The sequence below is a fragment of the Montipora capricornis genome, chromosome 9 (genome assembly GCF_036669925.1).
Source record: "Montipora capricornis isolate CH-2021 chromosome 9, ASM3666992v2, whole genome shotgun sequence".
In the NCBI taxonomy this organism is placed as follows: domain Eukaryota; kingdom Metazoa; phylum Cnidaria; class Anthozoa; order Scleractinia; family Acroporidae; genus Montipora; species Montipora capricornis.
The window spans coordinates 30,952,875-30,975,374 of NC_090891.1; the positions used below are offsets into that span (position 1 = coordinate 30,952,875).

The 22,500-nt window shown below is 38.9% G+C and overlaps 3 protein-coding genes across 3 annotated transcripts in view; 2 read left to right on the plus strand and 1 right to left on the minus strand.

Moving 5' to 3' along the window:
• Positions 1–2,063, plus strand: part of LOC138014946 (solute carrier family 25 member 36-A-like) — a 5,447-nt gene extending 3,384 nt beyond the window's left edge. The window contains exon 5 of the mRNA XM_068861842.1: positions 497–2,063. Coding sequence (XP_068717943.1) covers positions 497–986 — 490 coding nt within the window. The 3' untranslated portion in view covers positions 987–2,063. The remainder of the gene's footprint in view (positions 1–496) is intronic.
• Positions 2,064–7,599: 5,536 nt separating this feature from the next.
• On the minus strand, positions 7,600–14,236 carry LOC138014952 (uncharacterized). Its single transcript, XM_068861847.1, has 5 exons — positions 13,369–14,236; positions 10,566–11,452; positions 9,128–9,282; positions 8,412–8,550; positions 7,600–8,012 (listed from the first exon to the last, which is right to left on the minus strand). The coding sequence occupies exons 1-5, from the start codon at positions 14,153–14,155 to the stop codon at positions 7,923–7,925; spliced, it is 2,058 nt and encodes a 685-aa protein (XP_068717948.1). The 5' UTR covers positions 14,156–14,236; the 3' UTR covers positions 7,600–7,922.
• Positions 14,237–20,356: 6,120 nt separating this feature from the next.
• LOC138014950 (alkylated DNA repair protein alkB homolog 8-like) overlaps positions 20,357–22,500 on the plus strand; it is an 8,201-nt gene continuing 6,057 nt past the window's right edge. Inside the window, exons 1-2 of the mRNA XM_068861846.1 lie at positions 20,357–20,913; positions 21,963–22,157. Coding sequence (XP_068717947.1) covers positions 20,376–20,913; positions 21,963–22,157 — 733 coding nt within the window. The 5' untranslated portion in view covers positions 20,357–20,375. The remainder of the gene's footprint in view (positions 20,914–21,962; positions 22,158–22,500) is intronic.

Here is a 22,500-nt window from a genome sequence, read left to right on the forward strand (position 1 = left end):
TTACCATCTAAACACTGTGATCTTTTCATTATATTTTCATGTATATTTTCTTGGCTAGCCAGACACATGTGTTATCTCTCTGCAAAAGAACTCTTAGCCAAGTTGTTGAACATTGAATTTGGCATGTTTGGAATCAGGCACATTTCCACCTTAATTTGAATCCTGGCTTACAGGACTTCAAAGTAACCTTTCCCTTAACTGTGAGGAACCACAAAGGGCAGACCACCACAAGGGGCACAATTTTCCCTACAATTTGGGATTGTTGTGTCATGGGACTTATCATCCTTTAAGAGACCAGAAAAGTCGTACTATCTTCATCACAAAGGTGTCCTCGAGTATTGGCCTGGTTGGGGGTTGAACATATGACCTCTCATTAAAATGTTATGCAGGATGTTGTGAAAGTTGGCAAGGATTGCTTAAGTACCCACAAACAGCTCTTTATCAGTGCAGTAAGGTGGATTTGTTTGGTAAAATGTGCTTTATGTTATCATTTTAGGACTGCAACAAGAGGACAAGTAACAGAACTCTTAAATGGTATCTGGAAAACCGATGGATTAAAGGGCTTCTATAGAGGATTGACAGCAACTTATTTTGGGATAACAGAGACTATGATCCATTTTGTAATATACGAACACATAAAGGGCGAAGTACAGAGGCATCATTTGAAAATGCGTGGCACCAATGAACCAAATGTCGTAGACTTTATTCAATTTATGATGGCAGCGGCAACATCAAAGTGTATAGCAGCAGTTATTGCATATCCGCATGAAGTTATCAGGACCAGACTGCGACAACAGGAAGTTGATGGAAAAAGAAAATACCACTCGTTTTTTCAAGCTTTCAGTAAAATATTTCGTGAAGAAGGCAGAGTTGGACTTTATGGGGGGCTTGGGACTCACCTGCTAAGACAAGTTCCAAACACTGCAATCATGTTTCTTACATATGAAGTTGTAGTGCACTGCTTGGGTGGAGAGGATTCTTTGTGAATCAACTCTGTTAAGTGAAGTACTTTTTTCCACTAGTGATGTAGAGAAGGTAGCTATTTATGTGTTCATTGGCACTGGCAAGAATAATTATTTAATCAATTATATGAAAGTCAATTTTAAAAGCCGTTTCTTGAAAGTTAAGACTCTAAAAGATAAAAAGGTACTGTAGATGTTTTTTAAGTAATCTTTTGATCTCTTCCAAAGACACTAAAGTTTTCTTTGTTCGTGTGATTCATATATTTAATGTACTTTTTGAGTAATCTTTCTCTTAAATTTATAAATTATTGTTTTTATTCTATGTAAATACTAGGTTCCTACATCTTTGTACATAAAAGGAGTAATATAGTACATATTAAGTATTGTAATTGTATCAGAAAAAAAATTATATTTTACAAGTTTTATTTAACAGACATTGAATTAAAAATGAGTGAAAACAAAATCACTTTCTAAAGAAAGTGATTTTGTTTCATCCGAGTAATCCTTATTACAAAACAAATGACAGATGCTGTGGGCTTTTGTTTTATGGCTTCCAGAAAAGGGACGTTGACAAATAAAAGATTTGTAATGTTATCCTTAAGAGATTATAGAGTTGTCATAGTATAGACCCTATGCAAAAATGGCTGCCTTTAAATTATTCTTTTGTTCATATTCAAAATAGCCCAACTAACCTCGTTTTTGAGACAAAAATTCTAAAGAATGTGTTATTCCGAACGAGGTTAGTTGGGCTATTTTGAATATGAACAAAAGAATAATTTAAAGGCAGCCATTTTTGCATAGGGTCTATTAGCCTGTCTGGCTGGTGGGATATTTTATCTCACGATTATTTAAACACTCGTGGGTATGATGGTGTTGGCCGTGAGTGGGTCCCAACTGGCATGGGGACTAGTAGTTTTGAATTCACTTGTGGCCAAAACACAGCGAAGCAATTGTAGATTTACTCCCGCGTGTTCACATAATCCTGTAATAAAATATCCCGTCTACTGTGCTTGCTATCATAGTATTTCAAGTGGATGCTTTGTCTTTCTTGGAAAATCAAAGGCTGTCATCTTATGAATAACATTAAAGTTACATGGCCCAGTTTTATCCTTTGCTTTGACTTTTTGTGGCATTTCAGCTGACAATGAGAGTAAGAGCCCATATTACATGTAAGAGGACTTGGAAAAAGAAAAAAAATGAGTTTGTGACAATGTGCGTGACACTTTAATTGATGTTAAATTTAGGATAGTTAGTGCTGGAGAGTCACTGCCTTAAGGCCCACAGACCGATTTTTCCCACGTTGCTAAGGAAGTGAAATGATACTTCCAGTAACTGACGTCATCATATCACGAGCTGACAAGAAAACCCACTCACAAGCTAAAGTCACCACATAAACTGTTGTTTCCATTGAAGGTTTTTCCTTGTCCTTCCTCTCGCTCGTTCTCAGATCAACTGCGCATGCGTAAAGGAACTGACTTCCGGTTTGAGAAAAAAAGCTACATTTCCGGCGGGGGAGGGGAAGTGCCAAAAGTGCCCCACCCCAAGCCCGCCACTGCACCAACCCTCTCCCGGTCAAGCATCTAATCACAATCCAAGATGGCGGCACCAAAAACCTGATTTATCTAGCGTTACGCGCCAAAGTAACGCCTGCACTGCAGGCTATGGGCCCTTAATTTTTTTGGTTTTATCAACGGAGTTGATAATGTAAATTGGCCACCGTACAGAGATTCGAAAAGCTGACGTTTCGAGCGTTAGCCATCAAGGTATTATGGGTTACGTGTAGTTTTTATAGTAGAGTAGGAGCTACGCTATTGGTGGTAACATGGCAACGTGAAAAATAGGAATTATACGTTAATACCGTGAGGATTAAGGGTGCCGATTTGAAAGATGAATTTTTGTTCCAGATTCTTGCGGCTTTCCGTCGTACCTAGATGTAGGGAAAGGCCGCAGATAGCCATGTGTTTTTTGGAGTGGTTAGGCAGATTAAAATGGCGAGCGACTGGCTTAGATGCATCCTTGTCATTTTTCTCAATAATCGACAGCCATCACTACAAACGTCACAAAAAGATAAGAATGACAGAATTCCATTCACCCTCACTTTCCATCCTCATAATCACGCAGTCAAAAGCATCATTCTTAGTAATTTTAAATTACTCCAAAATGATCCCGAGACTGGTAGAATCTTTTCGCAACCTCCACTTATTTTATTCAAACGCGACAAAAATGTAGGCAACTTTTTAGTTAGAAGCGCGCTCAAAACTAACGAGCAACCCGGCACTTTCAAATGCGCGCGCTCACGATGCAAAACTTGTCTTTTCATTGTTAACACTAGCAGAATATCGGGACCTAAGCGATATGTTAAGATCACCGATCGTTTCACATGTACCTCCGCAAATGTCATTTATTGCATAACCTGTACGTTATGCAATAAATTATACATTGGTGAGACAGGTAGACGACTAGGTGACCGATTCCGCGAACACCTTCGCGATGTTGAGAAAAATGACAAGGATGCATCTAAGCCAGTCGCTCGCCATTTTAATCTGCCTAGCCACTCCAAAAAACACATGGCCATCTGCGGCCTTTCCCTACATCTAGGTACGACGGAAAGCCGCAAGAATCTGGAACAAAAATTCATCTTTCAAATCGGCACCCTTAATCCTCACGGTATTAACGAACGCTTTTCATTTAACTAATATATTCCTATTTTTCACGTTGCCATGTTACCACCAATAGCGTAGCTCCTACTCTACTATAAAAACTACACGTAACCCATAATCCCTTGATTCGCTCTGACGAAGGGCTAACGCTCGAAACGTCAGCTTTTAGAATCTCTGTACGGTGGCCGATTTACATTATCAACTCCGTTGATAAAACCAAATTTTTGTATACTACTTCCCCACCGACGCTCCAGATTTCATTCAAACTTGGCACAATTGATATTCGTGCACAGGACATTCAAAAAATGCAATAAAAAGATGGGGTCACCGTGCTTGTTTTTGCGCTGCAAGCCCTTTATTCTAAATGTTTTTTTTTACCTAATTACGCAACCGGAAACATTGTTGTTATATAGCTAAAGCTACTAAATATTACTAACTTGAGCCTACTTGTTTGTCCGGGCTAAAGTCTTTCAGTAAAGAGATTTCAAATATGCGGCTTAACTGCAGAATACCCTGCCATATCAAAGCGGTACCCCTGAAAAGGTTGGATACGAGTTGGAAAGCCAAAAATGGGGGTGGATACGCGGATTGCGCAGTCGTTTTCATGGTTCCCAGTATTTATCCTTTCGGAAGGGAAAAACGAAAAGAGCAGAGGAGATTGATGTACATGTATATGTATTTTTTAAAGTACGATGCTCGAACGAAACAGTTAGTATAGGTAATCACATGATTTCAAATGCAATTTGTAATAAATAACCGCGAGTAAATTTTTCAAAGACGACCAAAATAGGCCATTTCCGAGTTCATGTCCGCCTCCTCTTCAAAGCGAGTCTAAGTACGAAGTTTTTGTGATGGTAATTAGTTCTACTTTACATATGAATGAAAACTAATTTTCACAACAAAAACTGCGCACTTAGACTCGGTTTGAAGAGGAGGCAGACATGAACTCGGAAATGACCTATAGGCCACTTTCGAAAATACCATAATACTCTCTGTTTGTCCCTCCAAATTTTGCATAAGCATTGTTTTTGTTTTTCTCTTGGGACCATTGTAAGTCCTAAGAGAAGCTTATGCAAAATTTGGAGAGTCAAACAAAGAGTATTATGGTATTTTCCGAAGTGTCCTATTGCACGAGCCTGTAGGGCGAGTGTAATTATTTTGTAGTCTTCAGTAGCACGTTACTGTCTCGTTATTTGAAAAACAGAGATAAGTGGTACGTTTTTTATTGGTGGGGGTGGGCCGGGGTATTTTAGAATTTTTTTTCGAAAAAAGTCGTAGCCCTCCCACTTCCTGGAGTGAATTAATGCATGACCCTTCAAAAATACCAAAACAAAAACATCTGACCCTCCCCCACCCCCCTCAACCTACCCAAAACAAAAATAACCGGAAGTGGAAATGACAAATTGTTACTCATATAACCATGTTCATCTGCGCAGAAAGTAGTTAATTGCGTGAGGTGTGATTGTACGGTGAAAACTTGAAAATGGGCAAGGATGTACGAGGAGGAATAGAGAGAGGCAAATGTGCTTGTGGTGAATGCGAGGATTTCATGAGGTCTGATGGAGCAACTTGTGGCTATTGTAGCTGTTTGCCGACTCGCAATTCTAAATAGGATGCCCGCTACTCCTCTGACTCAGTTGATGGCACATCGGCTGAGGTGCGGGAACAAGTGAAATTACAGGTCCAGCGAAGTGGAAAGATAAAGACCTAGGGTGGTTCCCGAACCCAAAGGGCGAATATAGTGATGTAGTAGATCGAGTTGTCGGTTCAAGTTCGAGTAGCTTAAAGGGAACCTCCACTAAAACAGGAACATATCTTTAAAATAGTTAACATAATGCTCACAATCAAAATTGTTCAAACGTTTTCCAATGGGAGCGCTTGTATCCGAAATAAATAAATTTTAAAAACGGTTGTTTTGGTTTTCAAATTTCCCGGGCGCCGCCATCTTGAATAATTGTGACGTGTCATGGTTGCCCCATTGTTTTAAAACAAAAGCTCTTTGTGCAAATACAAAAGAGCAACCATAACACGTCACAATTATTCAAGATGGCGGCGCCCAGGAAATTTGAAAACCAAAACAAACGTTTTTGAAATTAATTTATTTCGGATACAAACGATTCCACTGGAAAACGTTTGAACAATTTTGATTGTAAACATTATGTTAAATATTTTAAAGTTGTATTCTTGTTTTAGTGGAAGTTTCCTTTAAGTGACGAATCCTCACCGGAGACTGATTTTATACCAGAACCCTGCGCGGAAACATCAAAATATGGGCGAAAGCGGGCACAGGTCGAGAGAGACAAATATGTTTAATAGTTGAGAGAAGATAGTTTTTTGATAAGTAAATTTTTCGACACTTGTAAAATAATTTAGATTAATCTCGACTGGTAGCTTTGCTTGTATATACAAAATAGAAGCGACATGGAGTTTTCAATGATTTTAGAGACTAGTAATCCGTAGAATTTTTTCTTTTCTTTTATCACATAGATAGCAAGATTTATATAGATACCTGATGTTTGCACCGTGTATAAATAAAGTGATGATGAGACAACACGCAGTCTAACAAAGAACTTTTCACTAAACTAACCTATTTTGACGGGTACAACACCTGAAAAAACATGGGAGCAACAGACCCCATTGTAGGTGATGCATTGCAAGTGATGTTTTCAGGATTGGTGACTAAGCCTTTGTGCCAAACCACGGATCCCACCCCCATTTTCACTTTCAAGAGAGAATTACTTTCTGCATACATTCTCTATTATGGTGGCTTAAACCAGTTTCAACAATAGGTCATTTCCGAGTTCATGTCTGCCTCTTTTTCAAAGAGAGTCTAAGTGCGAAGTTCTTGTGACGGTAATTACCGGTAGTTCTACTAAATTTATACATATGAATGAAAACTAATTTTCATAAGAAAAACTTCGCACTTAGACTTGCTTTAAAGAAGAGGCAGACATGAACAAGAAAAAAGCCTATTTGGAGGGGATTTCTGGTACCATATGAAACACTGATAACTGCTTAACAAGATGCACATATTAATATGACATAATAAATTACCATGGCAACAAAAGAACGATCTAAAAACGCCCTATATTTTGTGTTTAAGCGCTTATATCTCAAAAAAGAACTCGGTGACCCCCATTTTTTATTGCTGAAAAGTGATAAGCATTGCTAAGATGAAACTCTCTGCAAAGATTCAAAGCCATCTTAAATTTTTCCAATTGTGAAAGTAGCTATGAAACCGCTCCAGAAAATTGTTTTAAACTTTGCAGAGAGTTTTATCATAGCGTGCTAATCACTTTCCAGCAATAACAAAATGGGGGTTACCGCAATCATTCCTGAGATACAGTCAACTCTCTCTTAACGGACAACTCTGTAAGATGGACACCTGCTGCTGGTCCCGGCCGTTTCTTAGTCATTTTACTATAACCAAACTCTCTATAGGGCACACAATGGACACTTTGAAATCGCCAACGGACACGTGCGAGGTGCTGAATGTGACAACCAAATTGTATTGTAATCTAAAACTGGTAGGTTTCATTCAAGTAAATAACTTAAAACAAACTTTAACAGACGCGTATTCACTGTACACAGATTCAGCATTATTATCTTAAAATTCCTGGGGTCACATTACATGGACTCTCTATAAGCCGGACACCTCTCTAAGACGGACAGCTGAGGCTGGTCCTGATGGTGTCCGTCTTAGAGAGAGTTGACTGTATATGCATTGAAAGACATAATATAGGGTGTTTTTAGATAGCTCTTTCGTTGCCATGGTAACCTATTACGTCACATTAATGAGCACATCTTGTTATTCATTTATTGGTGTTTCATATTGTAACGTAACATTGCTCTTAAGTGAAATAGTTAAGTATATTCAATCCTTCCAAATAGTCTAGTTTGTTGAAAGTGTCAAAACTGGTTTGAGCCTCCTTAAATACCCATCCTTTTTGGGGGGACAAAATGAACTTCAGCCAAAGCACAGTTGAAAAACTTTCATTGAGGTTCATACAATAAGCAAGTAACTCATAACAACATATCATTCTTTGCAACAATAAACAAGGCTGAAGATATTCCAACGAGAAAACCATCAATGTTCCTTTCATTACTTATGTATCTCCTTGATTTTTGACACACCATGTTTGTGATTGTTTCTTCTGACCTCTGAGATTCAACCAATATCCCTGTGACGAATTGTTGGAAGAAGGTTTAGCACGACACCAGGTTGACCTACTTGTTCCCATTTTGTCATCCTTAATTCACTAACCCTGTTTCTGAAAAAGTAATCAACTTGACCCAGTCTTCAACTGCCACGATAAGTGGAGTAGGAAAAGGGGCTGAGAAGTAGAGGTACATGATGGTATTGAGATGGGTCACTGACGAGGAACACAATCTACAAATGACAGGAAAATACAAAGAAGCACAATCAAAATTTGGCAGCACATCGGCTAGGTAGTTGGTAAAGGAAAGGAAAAAAACGAGGAAAGAAAGGAAAGAAACTTTATTTAAGTGTCTAATCTTCTAGCGCCGTAGAGCACTAATCGGGGACACTGTAAATTGAAATTAACAAGTTCACGCAAATCACTGGAAAAAGGAAAATTGAGTGGTGGGTGGTGTTAGGTGGTGTTTGCAAGGGAGAGAGGGAGGGAAGCAGAAAACCACTGACCCCTGAGGCAATAATCAATAATATTACTACTCTCCATGCTGTGAAAAGGAGAGTTTTCTCAGAAACTTGACAGAAGAATTTAATATATATATGTTTTAAATATACTTTTAGCAAGAATGGAATTACCTCAACATATGGATAAAAGAATGAAGACACTCCAGTCTCCTTGAAATAAGCTTCAGTCTCAAACCTCATCATGTATTTACCAGCTATAAACTGCTCTTGCGACAATAGATTGGAAATTCTCCCATCAGCGTTAGTAACTCTGAAAATTCAAGACATACATACATTTGCTCAGTATGGTGGAATTCCTCTCTCTGTTACATAATGAAATTATTGTTTATAACTTCAAAATGAGTCAAGATGGTTGGGAATTTTTTCCATTAGCCATTGTGTGATATGCATTTCTTCTGCTTCACCACTTTTTCATGTATATTATTAATAAGTAATCACATGATTTTTCTTGTGCAATTTGGAATAAATAAGCACTTGTTAATTTTTTCAAAGACTACAAATTGCACTTGCTCTACCGGCTCGTGCAATTTTGGTTGTCTGAAAAAATTTACTCATACTTATTTATTCCAAATTGCACGAGAAAAATCATGTGATTACCTATACAAGCGCCACCGCAATGAAACCTTGAGGAGTGGAGAAGGTAGCTCTTAGATGCTATATCAAAGCCTCCAATTGCAACTGACATAAAGAATAATAAAACTATGATTTATTGCTTTGACTTGACATCCAGTCCAGTAGTTGTTGATTCCCTAGAAATATCATGACTTGTACTCGATACAAACTGGCTTTTGCCAAACGTCTTTCAAAAGTAAATCAGTCCCTCTCACCCTGTGGCAATATGCTTCCACATGCGAGTATCTGGTCTCAGTTCTTCAAAGTATAGTTGTATTTGCACATTCCTGGCTGGGATACCTCTTGCAGTATCCAACACATGAGTTGTCACGGGGCTCCCTGTCATTAAGCCTTTGTCACTGCTGGAGCGCTGTTGACAGTTTCAAGAAATGTTTGTATATTATTCCTCTGGTGATCCCAATTTATGGTGAGCCAACTTATATAAATAAATGCTGTAACGTTGACTTGTACCTTCTAAAGGAAAAGGTAGAGTGGGCAATTTTTTACACTTTTAGCTTGCAGTGCTAAAAATTAAGATAACGTTTTGGATAAGCAAAATCAAGAAGGAAAAGGCTAAAAAATACCCGGATATAGAGGTGTTTTTCAGTTGTGGCTTGTAATGCATGAAGTGGTTGGGGCTTTGGGAATGGTTACAAAGAATTTGGAAAATTGGAGTGGATCCAAGAACAGAACTTCTGCAGAGGGGTGCATTGCTTGGAACTGCAAAATATTGCCATAAGTTCTACAGGTGATAGCTTTTAATAATAATAATAATAATAATAATAATAATAACAACAACAACAACAACAACAACAAAATAATAATAATAATAATAATAATAATAATAATAACAGATTTCTATAGAACTTCTACAGTTGTGCTCCCAGCACTTTACTAACATTTATTATTGCAAATCTAGGAGCCACAAAACTTGCAAAAGTAGTGAGTTGATATGATTTAATGCACTACCTGTTGATCTTTAGCTAAAACAGACTTTCTTTCAGGCTTTGGGGGTGATTACGGAAATTTACTGAACTTTTTGCGAAATTTCTCGTAGATAAGCCGCACCCCTAGTTTTGGACAAAATTTGAAAGCAAAAAGATGCTGCTTATCTACTGGTGCCAATGAGACTTATAGATTTTACTCTGTCTAATGCCAGACGATTTTACTCGTCAATGGGGAACCCCACAGGGGTGAAAGGGTTAACAACAGCTAGGTTCACTCAAAAACTTTGTCCCTTTCACTCCAGTAAGGGCCAATGAGACTTATAGATTTTACTCTGTCTAACGCCAGACGATTTCACTCGTCAATGGGGAACCCCACAGGAGTGAAAGGGTTAATATAATTACTGTAAAATTAGTACTCAAATTGAAGGTCATAAGAAATCTTAAAAGGACAAGTCTTTAGCCTGGATTTAATTTTAAAAAATGTTATCTGATGTAAAAGCACTTGATTTACTTGTTAAATCTTTCACTGATGCCATTAAATTTTATATTGATACCAATATTAAGTTGAATTGATTTTAAGGAAAAATTATTTTTTAGCATTCAAGCAGAAATAAACTTTAAACAATGCCAAACCAAATAAAGTTTCTTTTATAACTTAAAATGAATTTTGTGAAAAAGCGAGGCTGTCCAATTGCCTTGAGCTTACCATGGTGCGCGATGAAGACGATGCCATCGTTGGAGCTGTTTGACAATAGACAACTTTTGAACCCATGTGTCCTGGATAGTTATCTACAACACGCACTGAGGATGATGATGGGTGAGGTAAGGCAAAACTGCCATCGTTATTTTTAAGTGATGAATTGATGAGTGGACTGTGCAGATAATGTGAAGAGCATGTTTGAAGCTGACTCAATCTGTAGGCTGCAAGTGATGACTGTAGTTCTTTCTGATTAGAATAGTACCGCATTCCAAGGAATGGCATCTCTGTTGGGCTCACTGGTTTTAATTCTGTTTGTTTTTCACTAAAACTGAGGTTGGTGCTGTTAGAGGTTGGGCTTTTGTTGCTGCTCGTAAGTGCAGAATGACTTGAACAGACAATGCCCTTTTCAAGATGGCCTTGATCCCTACTTGAAACTGCGCTAAACGCTGATGAACCATGTTGGGTGTCACCATTTCTTGACACAGATGTTTCATCCGGACTTGAGACACGATACTTGCCATTAACTGACACCATGGTAGGCCGCTCATCGCATGTATCCCGAGGGAGGATAGGTTGATATTTCTGGGAAGCTGGCAGAGATACTAGCGTGGTAATGAGTGGATAGTCATCTACAAGGCTATCCAGAATTGCCATGTATGTACCCCTAATGCAGTTGTTGGTGTAAATTCTTGACAAACGTGCAAGTTTTGACATATTAGTCATCATCTCACCCAATGAATTGTGACCAACGGCTGCATTTTCGTACCAGACGGGGTCATCTTCACAGGCATGATGTTTGAATGAAGCTTTGGGTCTCTGCCACAGGTATAAATTCATGGGGTTCAACTTTGAAAGGTACTTGAGAAATGAAGACACAGGACATCTTGGATTTCCTGACAGGAGAGGGGTAGAATAATAATTATTGCACGAGACAAGAGCAAGAGTGGTCACCCTGCCATATTTCAGTGAAAGTAGGAAATGTAAAATACCTATAAGAAATATCTGCATCCAGTTGCTAACATGCTTAAATGAATCGGTCTTAATCTGCTCAGATGTACATTTAGTGCCACTGTAAAAACTAGCAAATGCCACAACAACTACTGGGCAGACGAAAAAGGAAATCGGATTTGAAACTTAGGATGGGCGTTTCAGCCTTAGGAGAGGGTAGATCCAGATATTGCATTGTTAGTTGTGAACAAAAACCTTAGGATTCATTCAAGTCCTACTGTAATGATTATGCGTCAATCAAATCGAAACTTCAACGTCCCCCCTCCTCGCACCGGGGTACCTGTACCTGGGGTGGGGAATTTCACCTTTGCCTGGGTGGGGCGGGGAAAATTGAACCAGAAGTGTCAGGTTTCAAATGATTTTTTTTTCTGTGAGATGGGTTTGTCATGGGGAGAGGCACAGGCAATTGTAAGACAAGACCCGGTGGAAAAGAGACATTGTTGCGGCCCTATGCCCCATTCGGGGCAATAAGGACTAATATATGTAGCATTGGCTTACAAAATAGATATTCAAAAGTTGTCTTCAAAGGAAGGTCTTCAAAGGAATTTTGGCTGCATAATTCATCTTTGTCATACTTTAGGGAAGATATCATTGATGTCACCTATTGTGACAGTCATTAATGTGCCAATCAGAGCATCAATGGCTGTCGAAACAAAAGATCTTTTGTTCCTGTGGTTTGCAAATTTGACTAACAAAAGGAATGTTTGTAAACAGATATCTTCCCTAAAGAGTGAATACAATATGGTACGTTCCCACTCCTCTATTTCATTGTTAAAGCTGTATGTTTCTGTTAGAGGTAATCAACCAACAATAAACAATTTAAAATACATGTAGTCGTAAACGCTCCAGGCTCTGTTGTTGATAAGTACACAGTACCCTTGTTAAACAACCTTTGCCATGTTTCGGAGTTAGAGCAGCTTACACTTGCTTAGTGACATTGTCTGACTTAATTCGATTTGAAGTCACTTTTAACAGATTCAGTATTAAAGTTGGGTTTCTGTAGTTGCTCAAATGTTGCCATGCTTATACACTTTATTAAAGATGACAGGAGCCGACTACAATTGTTCTTTAGCGGTGTCTAACACTTGCAGACTGCAGACTCTAAATCAGAGTTATTGAAAGCTAACCGTTTTGAAATGGGTACTTAGACTTAAATACTGTTTATCAGCGCTATTTGTAGCCAGTCTGCAGTCTCCAAATGTCAGACACCGGTTCTTTTGTAGGTTTGACAGACAAATCCAACGATAGGGTAGCGCATTTGAACACTATTTTGGCACAAGGGGGAGGGAATTTAAACGCTCCAGTCTTCAAAAGTTCAAACGCCCGGGGTTTGCCCCGAGAGGGGGGGATGTTCACGTTTCGAGTTGATTGACGCTTAAGAGATATCACCCCGATGCGTCTTAACATATGCCCCTGGAGTAACACTCTTCCTTTCACAACCATTGAAACACAAGACTCTCTCTTCAGCAAGAGTGGAAATTTAACTTGAAAAAAATCCTTTAACAGAGTGCAAATCCTACAATGTTCTTGCAAACTAAACGAAAAGAAAATCCCATTGACAGCTTGCGCATGAGCTCTTTTGACAAGTCTTTCAAAAAATGACGACAGCTCCAAAAATTCGTTTTTACAACCAATTTGGACTAGTAATACACAAAACAGGGGGATTTTTTAAACAATTTATCTTCTTCTGGGATCGCTTGGATTGTTTTAAGTAGTTTCTTTCGAGAAGCAGTTGATGAGAGATTTCCCGCTTTTTCTGAGACGCGTATTGAAGACATGACTCTGCTACACATTAACTTACCTGGTTTTTCTTTCATCTTGGGGCATTTTCCTTCGGCAAAAACGTTTTCACAGTGTGACGGGTTTGGATATATGTATTTCAAACCTGTGCTAGAATCGTATCCGATGAGATAAGTATCTCGAGTTTGTTCTCTCACATTACTGCGATTGCGTTTTCCAGGTAAATACATGAGAAGGTCAAAAAACACTTTGCGTTGAAGACCATCGGCGCTGAACGGAGATAATACATCACTAAGATAAAGCTTCTTCAAATCGTCAGGTCCGATGTCGGAACGGTTCACTTCACCTTTTCCTTGTTTGTTTAGCTTTATTACCTGAGCTTTGAACACTTTATTGGATTCTGTAAATTCAGGATCGTTTCTAATATCTATATTCCTCTGTTGGGACTGTAAGTATCGGTGAATGCCAAAACGAATGCTTCCCAACGCTGAAGACTTGTAATAATCCCCGTTCTTTTTTCGCGCTTCGACGTAAAACTTGCGCAAAAGGTCATTCAAGGCTTGCTTGTCAAGGTTCTCAAAGTTGACATCCATACTTTTCTCTTCCATGTAGTCTCGGAGGATTTTAACTGCATTTTTCGTGGCGCGCCATGTGTTTTCGCTGCAAGAACGATGCTCCAACAATCTTTGGATATCTTCTTCAGAGGTTTCACCAAATCGCGGCAGTGAACTCTCGTCTGTTGGACTTCCAAGAGAGCTTTCTTCGCTGTCAGCATGATTTTCAGAGTTTTCAAAAGGTTCGACTTTGACTTCGGGGAGAAGTACAACCGAGCTTGCTTCTTCGTCCATTGTCAGGTGAGACTAGAGTCAAAGATTCGCGCTTGCCAAAATTAACCTCAAGACTTTGAAACCAGGCAATATCGGTGATGTCACACAGAAATGATCAACGGTTAGTTATTTCAAGCACAGACAAGTAACCGTTTTCTACTGAACGCATTCACGAAGAGGAAAGAGTTGTTATGCTGTAAAAACTGTATGAATTCACGATAAGACCATTTTTGAAAGCCGTACTGACAAAAGTAAAATCAATTGCAATTGGAAACAACATATTACCGACGTTACCAACTGGTCTGATATCGTGAAACTTATTTTTGTGGTGTACGAGTTCAACAGCTGACATCAAACGCTTACTATTTGAGTTGAGTGCAATTAATATCGGTCGTTTTCCGCCGGGTATCTCCAATAAGTAAGGTCAATTGATATAAAAGGCCCTGGAGATTTTTTGCGAAAAACCCACCATACTGAGTGGGCATACCATCAGACTTTGGCATGGTGTAAAAGAATCAAATCCTAAATGTTAAAACAAAGCTGGTATTCAGTTCTCTTATTATCGCCTACTACGTCCCTAGTCTATATCACCTCACATCCAATCTTTATATCATAACTGTCATTAACTAAAAAGGAAGACAAGTGACTCTGAATGCAATGTATTAGCATATATACCACTTCAAACGTGTGGTAGAGGTTTTTCAAAGATTGATATCGGCTACGGAAAGCGAGAGTAAAATTGCACAATTTGAACAATATATTAAACGATATATTTAAAGTGATAAAATTTCTGATTACGGTCACAGAAACTTTCCAACGCGTTCAAATTTGTTTTTTTCCATGGTGTTTAAGATTTTCCATTTTAAGAGAACGTTTAATGAAATACGGCTTTTAAAGGTTTAGTGACAAGGGGGTCAAATAATGTTATTGTTCAAAAGCAATTAAAAGATCGTTTCAATGTAGATGATACAATATTTTTACAAGATAAGAGTCTAGATATTGTACTTGAAAAAAATACCCAGTTGTACCTAACGCCAATGACCGCAAAAGCATTCGAAGGAATAACTTTTCCCGAGTTTCGTCTAAATATTCACTGCATCTTTGCAAATGGCGCGTTTTCGTAAAAGAATGTAACAAACATTAACAAAGGTTATATCGGCACAGTCTGTATTTATCTACGGTACTTTTTCTTGCGCTCTTAAAAAGAGGAATACGGTCAATACACGTCAAACTTGCACGCCGTTTTCAAATATGAAACGAAATTATAACGACTTTCCTCCGTGGGTAGAATAAAACCATTTACTTTGTAGATATTAATCTCACGTATATTTGCCACAGGCTAAACACAGCAATTCGCAATATTTTAAGGGAGTCGAGAGAGCTAGACAACAAGAGCTACGTGAAGTGGAAATTATATCTGTATTAGTTGTTATTTTTGGAAAAGGAACCGAAGTGTATGGTCGTGCGTTCGTTAAGGTATAAGGCCCACGTATGCCTGCATTGTTACTTGATACCAGCCTGTTTAAAGCAGGACTGGAATAAAATCTTGTGGGTATTTTATAGGAATATCGATCGCAAATAAAAATCGAACCAACGAGAGGGTAGCCTTTAACAGTTGTGCAATCTTCTAGTGCCCGCCTTTTAGATCGATTAAATGCGCCACTGAATAGTAAATATCTGATTAAAAAAAAAATTAACCCTTGATCGCTTAGTAAGGGTTGTCATTATCTCGTCAGAGACAAACAAGTAAATTTTTCTTCAGTTATTTGCATGACGTTATAAAGCTTAATATTCATTGTCACCAATTTTCACTGCCAATCCGTTACATAACTCGCGATTTTCTATGCAATGTTAAAAATGAACAATTCTTTCACCATAAATTCTTCCAATTTCCTGAAGTACAAAGTTTGCGCTGTGAGGAATTCATCGTAAAGTTCCTTCAACTTTCTTGTGTTTTGACCAAGTTATCCTTTTTGATTCACAGTTTTTTCCTTGCAGTACCTACACTATACCTAATATATTAATGGGGACAAAGATTTGGACCTCAAAAATCGTTCCGATATTACGTAAGTATCGCGACAGTATATTCCTTCGTCTATTCGCAAATCTCAAGGAAAGACTTTGAGCCCTTTTTTCCTTTCAGGAGGCAATTTTTCTCAACTAAAACGGTTAGTTACACAATGTCTAAGTTAGATGAACGAAACAGGCGGACAGAAGTAGTAACGAATAATAATAATAATAATAGAAGAAGAAGAAGAAGAAGAAGAAGAAAGTGAGAAAAGTTGGAATTAGCTTCAGAAGTGCCATCTTAAGAAGCAGACCCGCGAAGGTCTTCTAATTGCAGCGCAAAGTCAATCTCTGAGAACAAAGGCGATCAAGGCAAAAAATTGACAAGACAGGAGGATTCACTTCGCAGATTATGCAAAAAGAGTGATGAAACTGTCAACCATCTTCTGATCGAATGTCGACAGGTCAACATAGAGGGCGGAGAGAAGTGGTTCGAGCATAGCCCGGAATCAGTTGTTGAGAATGAGAACGCGAAGATCCTATGGGACTTCACAATAGACCAGATATTGTAGTGGTCGATAAGTGAAACAGAGAGTGTCAGATAATTGACGTTGCTTGCCCAGGAGATAGTTACATCCTGCTGAAGGAGGAAGAAAAAACCAACACGTATCGAGACCTTGCAGTGGAGAGGAAGGTCTTATGGAAAATGAAAAAAGTGACTGTCACTCCGGTTGTAATAGGAGCGTTGGGTAGCATAACGGAGAAGTTCGAGGGCTATATGAACAAGATTAATGTGGGCCTTGGGCCATACATAGTGCAGAAGACAGCCTTGCTAGGATCCGCAAGAATCCTAAGAAGAGTCCTGTGGCCTGTTTCTCAAAAGTCCCGAAACTTTTCGGGCCTCTTTCGGGTACCACAATTCCCTTTATATCTTCGCAGCACCGAGGTTCTAAGCCATCAAACTTCGCAATCCTCTTTGTTTTTCCCTCATCAAAAACGTGTTAAAGGATTAGCTTTTCAAACTAAGCAGATGGCAGTTTGACGACTGGCTTTTCGGGCCCGAAAAGTTATCGGGACTTTCGAGAAACAGGCCCCTGGAGTGCTGAGAATGCTTGTTGCAGTCAGACTGGGGCTCACCTGTGATTGTGGATGGAAAAGGATTGTGGAGGTGTTCTGTAAAATAGATGTTCTGCAGGGGGTGTATCTGCTGGCTGTTTAAAGAAGTATTGGGAAGTTTCTAGGAAAAAGATTTCTGTTGTGCTGGCAAATCGTTTTCAATCTGCTTGGGCTTGCGATCCTCCTGGGTGAAATATATTTGTGACGGTTATTTGGAGTCAATGTACCCTTTTTTTTTCCTCCCCCCACCCCCCAACCGACGGCTAAGTCCAATGTCTTTTCATGCTATGCCCATTTTGGCGTATGCTGCATTCAATTTTAATTTTTATACTTGCTGGCTGGAAAAATTCTGCCCAGCCCTGCTGGCAAACGGAATTTCTGGTCTGTTTCTGCTGGGAGTGAAGAACAGATAAAAATTTCCTAGCAGGTATAGGAATTGCTCCAAAAAGGCTAATTTTCGTTTATTTTATGGCCATGATATATTTTGATGAATTTTGAAGAAATGGCTCCTTGGTTTCCCCTAAATATGGTAATTTGGGTTTTAATAGACATCACTGGCTCCTGCACGAGTTAATGTTCTCAATAATAATAATAATAATAATAATAATAATTTTTCTTTCCTTTAGTTTATCAAATCTATAATACTAAGAGTTGTTTAAATTTTTTTAATTTTTTTTATTTTTTATTTTAATACACATGTTTATAGCAAACGAGAATTAAAAAAAAAAAAAAAACTATTATTGCTATTATTAGAATTAGTACTAGTATTTGTATCTCTATAAGCCTAGTACTTGTTTTAGAGTTCTTTATTTGGTTTTTTCAGTGTGTGTATTTTTAATAATAATAGTAATAATAATAATAATAATAATAATAATAATAATAATAATAATAAATAATCTTTGAATAATAAAAGCAGGTGTGATTTGAGGACCAGACAATACCTGGTGACAGTAGAATTGAGGCAAAATAGAAAAAATCACTAAATACCAGGACCTGAGAGTGGAGATTGAGAGATTAGAGAGCTTATGGGAGATGAAAGCCATGGTAAAGTGCCAGTAGAGGTTAGAGCATTGGGAGCAATGCAAAGAGACCTTGAAAAACACCTGAGCACAATGGGACTCAAAATCATGCCAGGACAACTTCAGAAGGCAATACTACTGAGAAAAATCTCGTTCTCAGGTGTTTTTCTATGTTTCTATGTTTCGTCAGAACGAAGGGCTAACACTTTGAAACGTCAGCTTTCCAAATCGTTCACGGTGGTAATTCGACCTTTATCATAACGTTTCATAAAACCAAATTTTCATATTTCCCTCGATGCTGCCATAGCTCTGTTTTGATTGGCTTTTTCAACAGTGGATGTGCTGAATCTCCCATGGTAATCATTCTATAAATAAACCTACTCAGGAAAGGGTTGACTCCTTGTTCAAGTATGGGAGACAGAGGACCCCCCCCCCCCCCACTTAATGTGCTCCTGACAAAGCATAATCATTACAACTTTTCACCCACTCGATGAAACTAATAATGAAGATAATCCTCTGCCAAATTACTATGTAAAGCAAAAACAACACTGCTGACCAGAGGGTCCACAATTCCGTTTATGCCTGGGTCCAGAGTGGGGTAAAATTATGAATTTCTGTGCCCTCCCTTTCCTCTGGGGGGCAAAATGGAGTGAAAATAACAGAAAGTCCCCAAAAAGTTCCGCTTATGTCCATAAATGCACCGAATTAGATGTAAACCCAATTTTGACATCCAACACAAAGTGTCCCTACAAATCTGAGCCTTTGCTACCTATTTGCGACAATAAGGTAAAGGTTTGCATTATTTTTGGCTTAGGTTTATATGCAGCTGTTTATCGTTTCTTAAGGAGTAGCATTTGGGAACACTTTTTGATGTTAATTAACAATTAGACCTGTAGCCCACGAGGGCTATGGGTCTAATTGTTAATTAACATCAAATAGCCCATGAGGCGAAGCCGATTGACCCATGGCCCAACTAGTCAGACAGAAAAGGCAATAATAAAGTTAGCAAATGTAAGTTGAAAATCTATTTTTTTGGGAATAAAACGAAAGAAAGTGTCATGATTTTCGCTACTCGAGGACTATTACTAATAGTCCTCTAGTAGGGTAGCCAATTAAAATGCAGGATTTGCATCAGTCTTCTAGTTGGGTGATACTAATTGTGTGTATTCCGAGACAAGAGTAATGTAATGCAAGGGGACACTTGTGACGCATATTGAAATCGGAGTATCTCATTTGTAATGTATTGATAACCTTTTAACAGGAAATAATTCTAGTTTTCATACCGGAAGTCCATCGCGGGCTTACTTAGACTCATGGGAAATGTGAAACCATGCTCTTTTCCTGTGTGTTATGGCGTGCGAGTGAAGTAAAGTTTACTGTTGTGTTTAGTTCAATCTGTGTGATTCGCTGGCCATCGGTACGCAATCTTTACATCATTAGGGGCATTTCTGAGCATATCTAAACGTCCCTGCTAAGGCCATGGTTGGGAGATGGCAGGGGCTTACTTTGACAGGTTTATAAGCTATGTTGGTGACTGTTGATCATCAAGGGTGTTGGGGTGGTCGCAGAAGCTGATGGTGCCAGGAACAAAGGGTCTTCGAGATCACTCAGCCAGGGGTGCTAAGGTCGACTAAAAAAAGGGTCCATGCGATCTTTTTCTTGTGAGAAATAGTTTACTGCCCACGAAGAAAGCTTTTCCCGAAAAACGAAGAGCTTGCTATTTTGGCCGCGTAAAAATTGTTCGAGAACAAAACGGTAGATTACTCTCAGGAGCGCTTCGTTCGTTTGGAAACTGGAGCTTCATCGACGTACAATGTGGCAAAAGGGAAATAACCTCACCTTCCTTGTAGTTATGTGATTGTGTATAGTTGATAACCTTGCGTTACTCATAAGCAATTCCCTAATTTCGGCTGGGTGAACAATATGAAAGTTCAGGACATCCCCCTCCGACTTCCCCTCCTGATCGTCGAATTAATCAGCTGGCTCAGCGGAGTACTTTTAAAATTTCTGAATACGACGACCGATACTTCAGCGGTTATAACTTCAACCAATACACTTGACATGTATCTCCTATTATAGTGTATTCATTATCGTAGAGGATGGCAACCTCAAATGGAGTGAAGTCCTGTGCTACAAAACTGAGCAAAGCGGAAAAGAAAGCCCTCAGAAAGCAAACGAAAATGATCACTTGTCTTCGTAGAAAGAACGGCGATCTAGCCACTGTCTCAGAAACTCCAACTTGCCACTTGATGATAGGAAATGGAGGGTTGATGTGCGGTGTGGAACGCAGTCAACTTGTGACTTTGTTTGAGAAATTTGGAAACATCCAACGCATTTTAATGTTTCCTGGACAGTCATTTTCATTTATCTCATTTAAAGCCGTGAGCGAATCTGTTAAAGCCATGGACACGATCCACGGACGACTTTTGGATTGTCCGTCAGAATTCCCGCGACCGGAAACACGTTTCTATCTCTCGTTTCTTGTTGGTGTACCGGATGACGTCACTGTTGAGAAGCCAGTCAAACCAGATGGCCTAATTTTAGTGGAAGATTTTTTGAATCATGCGGAAGAAGAGGAACTGATCCAAGCTCTCGGATGGGTTGATGATGGAAGTGAAAATGGAATCGAAGGCACAGGTCTGAAAGTATGGGACATTCCGTTCGGAATCTACCCCCACCCCCTGCTACCTGGAGGACCGGTTTAAAGTACACGTCACTTTTCATTACCAAAGTTTTACTAATGCTAAACATAGCTTCATTGAGCTTTAAAACAATGTTTAGGCCTACAGGTAGCCAATTTGAAGGTTTTCGGTTGCTTTAGTTTAGGTAAAACAGTGAGCTGTAAGGAGTGACCTGTAAAAAGTGATCTGGGCCCAGTTGTTCAAATGATGGATAGCGCTATCTACCGGATAAATCACTATCCACTGGATAAACACTAGCAAAACCAGTAGTGCGCTATCCAATGAATAGTGATTTATCCGGTGGATAGCACTATCCACCCTCTGAGCAACTGGGGCCTGTACTTTAGCCCCGCCGTACTGGGGATGAGGTCTGGTGCAATTTGTTAAGACTACTACCAGGAATCAATTCCAATTGATGACCTTTTTCCTGGTGACCTGTTTTCTTGACCAATGGAGATATGTGGGATGGGGCTGCATGTTGTTTGCACTGTCTTTCATTATTCAGATACATGTATGCTATCAGTTAGTTATCTTTGAACTAGACAAGGCCTAAAGGCTTAACAAAGGGTTACTTCTGGGCCCTTTTGGTTTGTTGCTTTAGTTGATTCCACGTGTGTAATAACTCCCTATTCTTAGTGCCAATATTTTCATGAAATCGGCTGTGTCAAATTTTCTACCTGATTTTAGTACCCTTGGGAATAGATCATTAGCCCATGACTTCCCGGGGGTTTAATTTGCTTATTTAAGATTCTTTATTCTGGTCTTGCCAAGTTACACACTCTGCCTCAAGTAGCAGAAGTTTTTTCCCTCCCCCCCTCCCCTTCAGCAATATTTGCTCCACCTTCCTCACTGTCTTGCGACCTCCTGTCTAGTAGGCTAAATATTGCCTCCCATATCTTAATTCTGCTAAGGTAGTGAGTGTCTGTGTTGACATTGAGGATGGTTTACTATCTGCAATGTTACAATAATATTTTGTGTATATCACAATGTTTTTGTCATCTACAGCTAATAAACAGCTTCGTCATAGGAGAGTCAAACACTTTGGCTTTGAATTTTTATATGGGACAAACAATGTAGACAAATCCAATCCTTTGACAGATGGCATTCCTAGTGTGTGTGACTCAGTGGTAGAGAGACTTCAGCAGTATGTTCCCTTCAAACCTGATCAGATGACAGTTAACGAGTATAAACCAGGCCAAGGTGTGTAATATTCTTCATACGTTAGATTCAGAAGAGTCTTAAGCTTGTATAGCTTACTTCTGGATGTTATTCTAAAACGTTGATTTTCAAGGAAAGGGGAAAGCAGGAATACACAGTGCAACAACCCTGCTTTCTTAAAGACAAAGATACAGTGTAAAAGGCATTATATTTAAGCAGTAGAGGAATTTTTCCATGTTTACATAGCCTCATCTAAACACAAGGGGGAGTTGGGAGAATTCTCAACAGAAACAAAAATAATAACAAAAGTAATTTTGTACTTCTTGATTGAAACAGATATTCTTGGTACATGCTTTTAATTCCTACCAGCTAATCAACATGCATG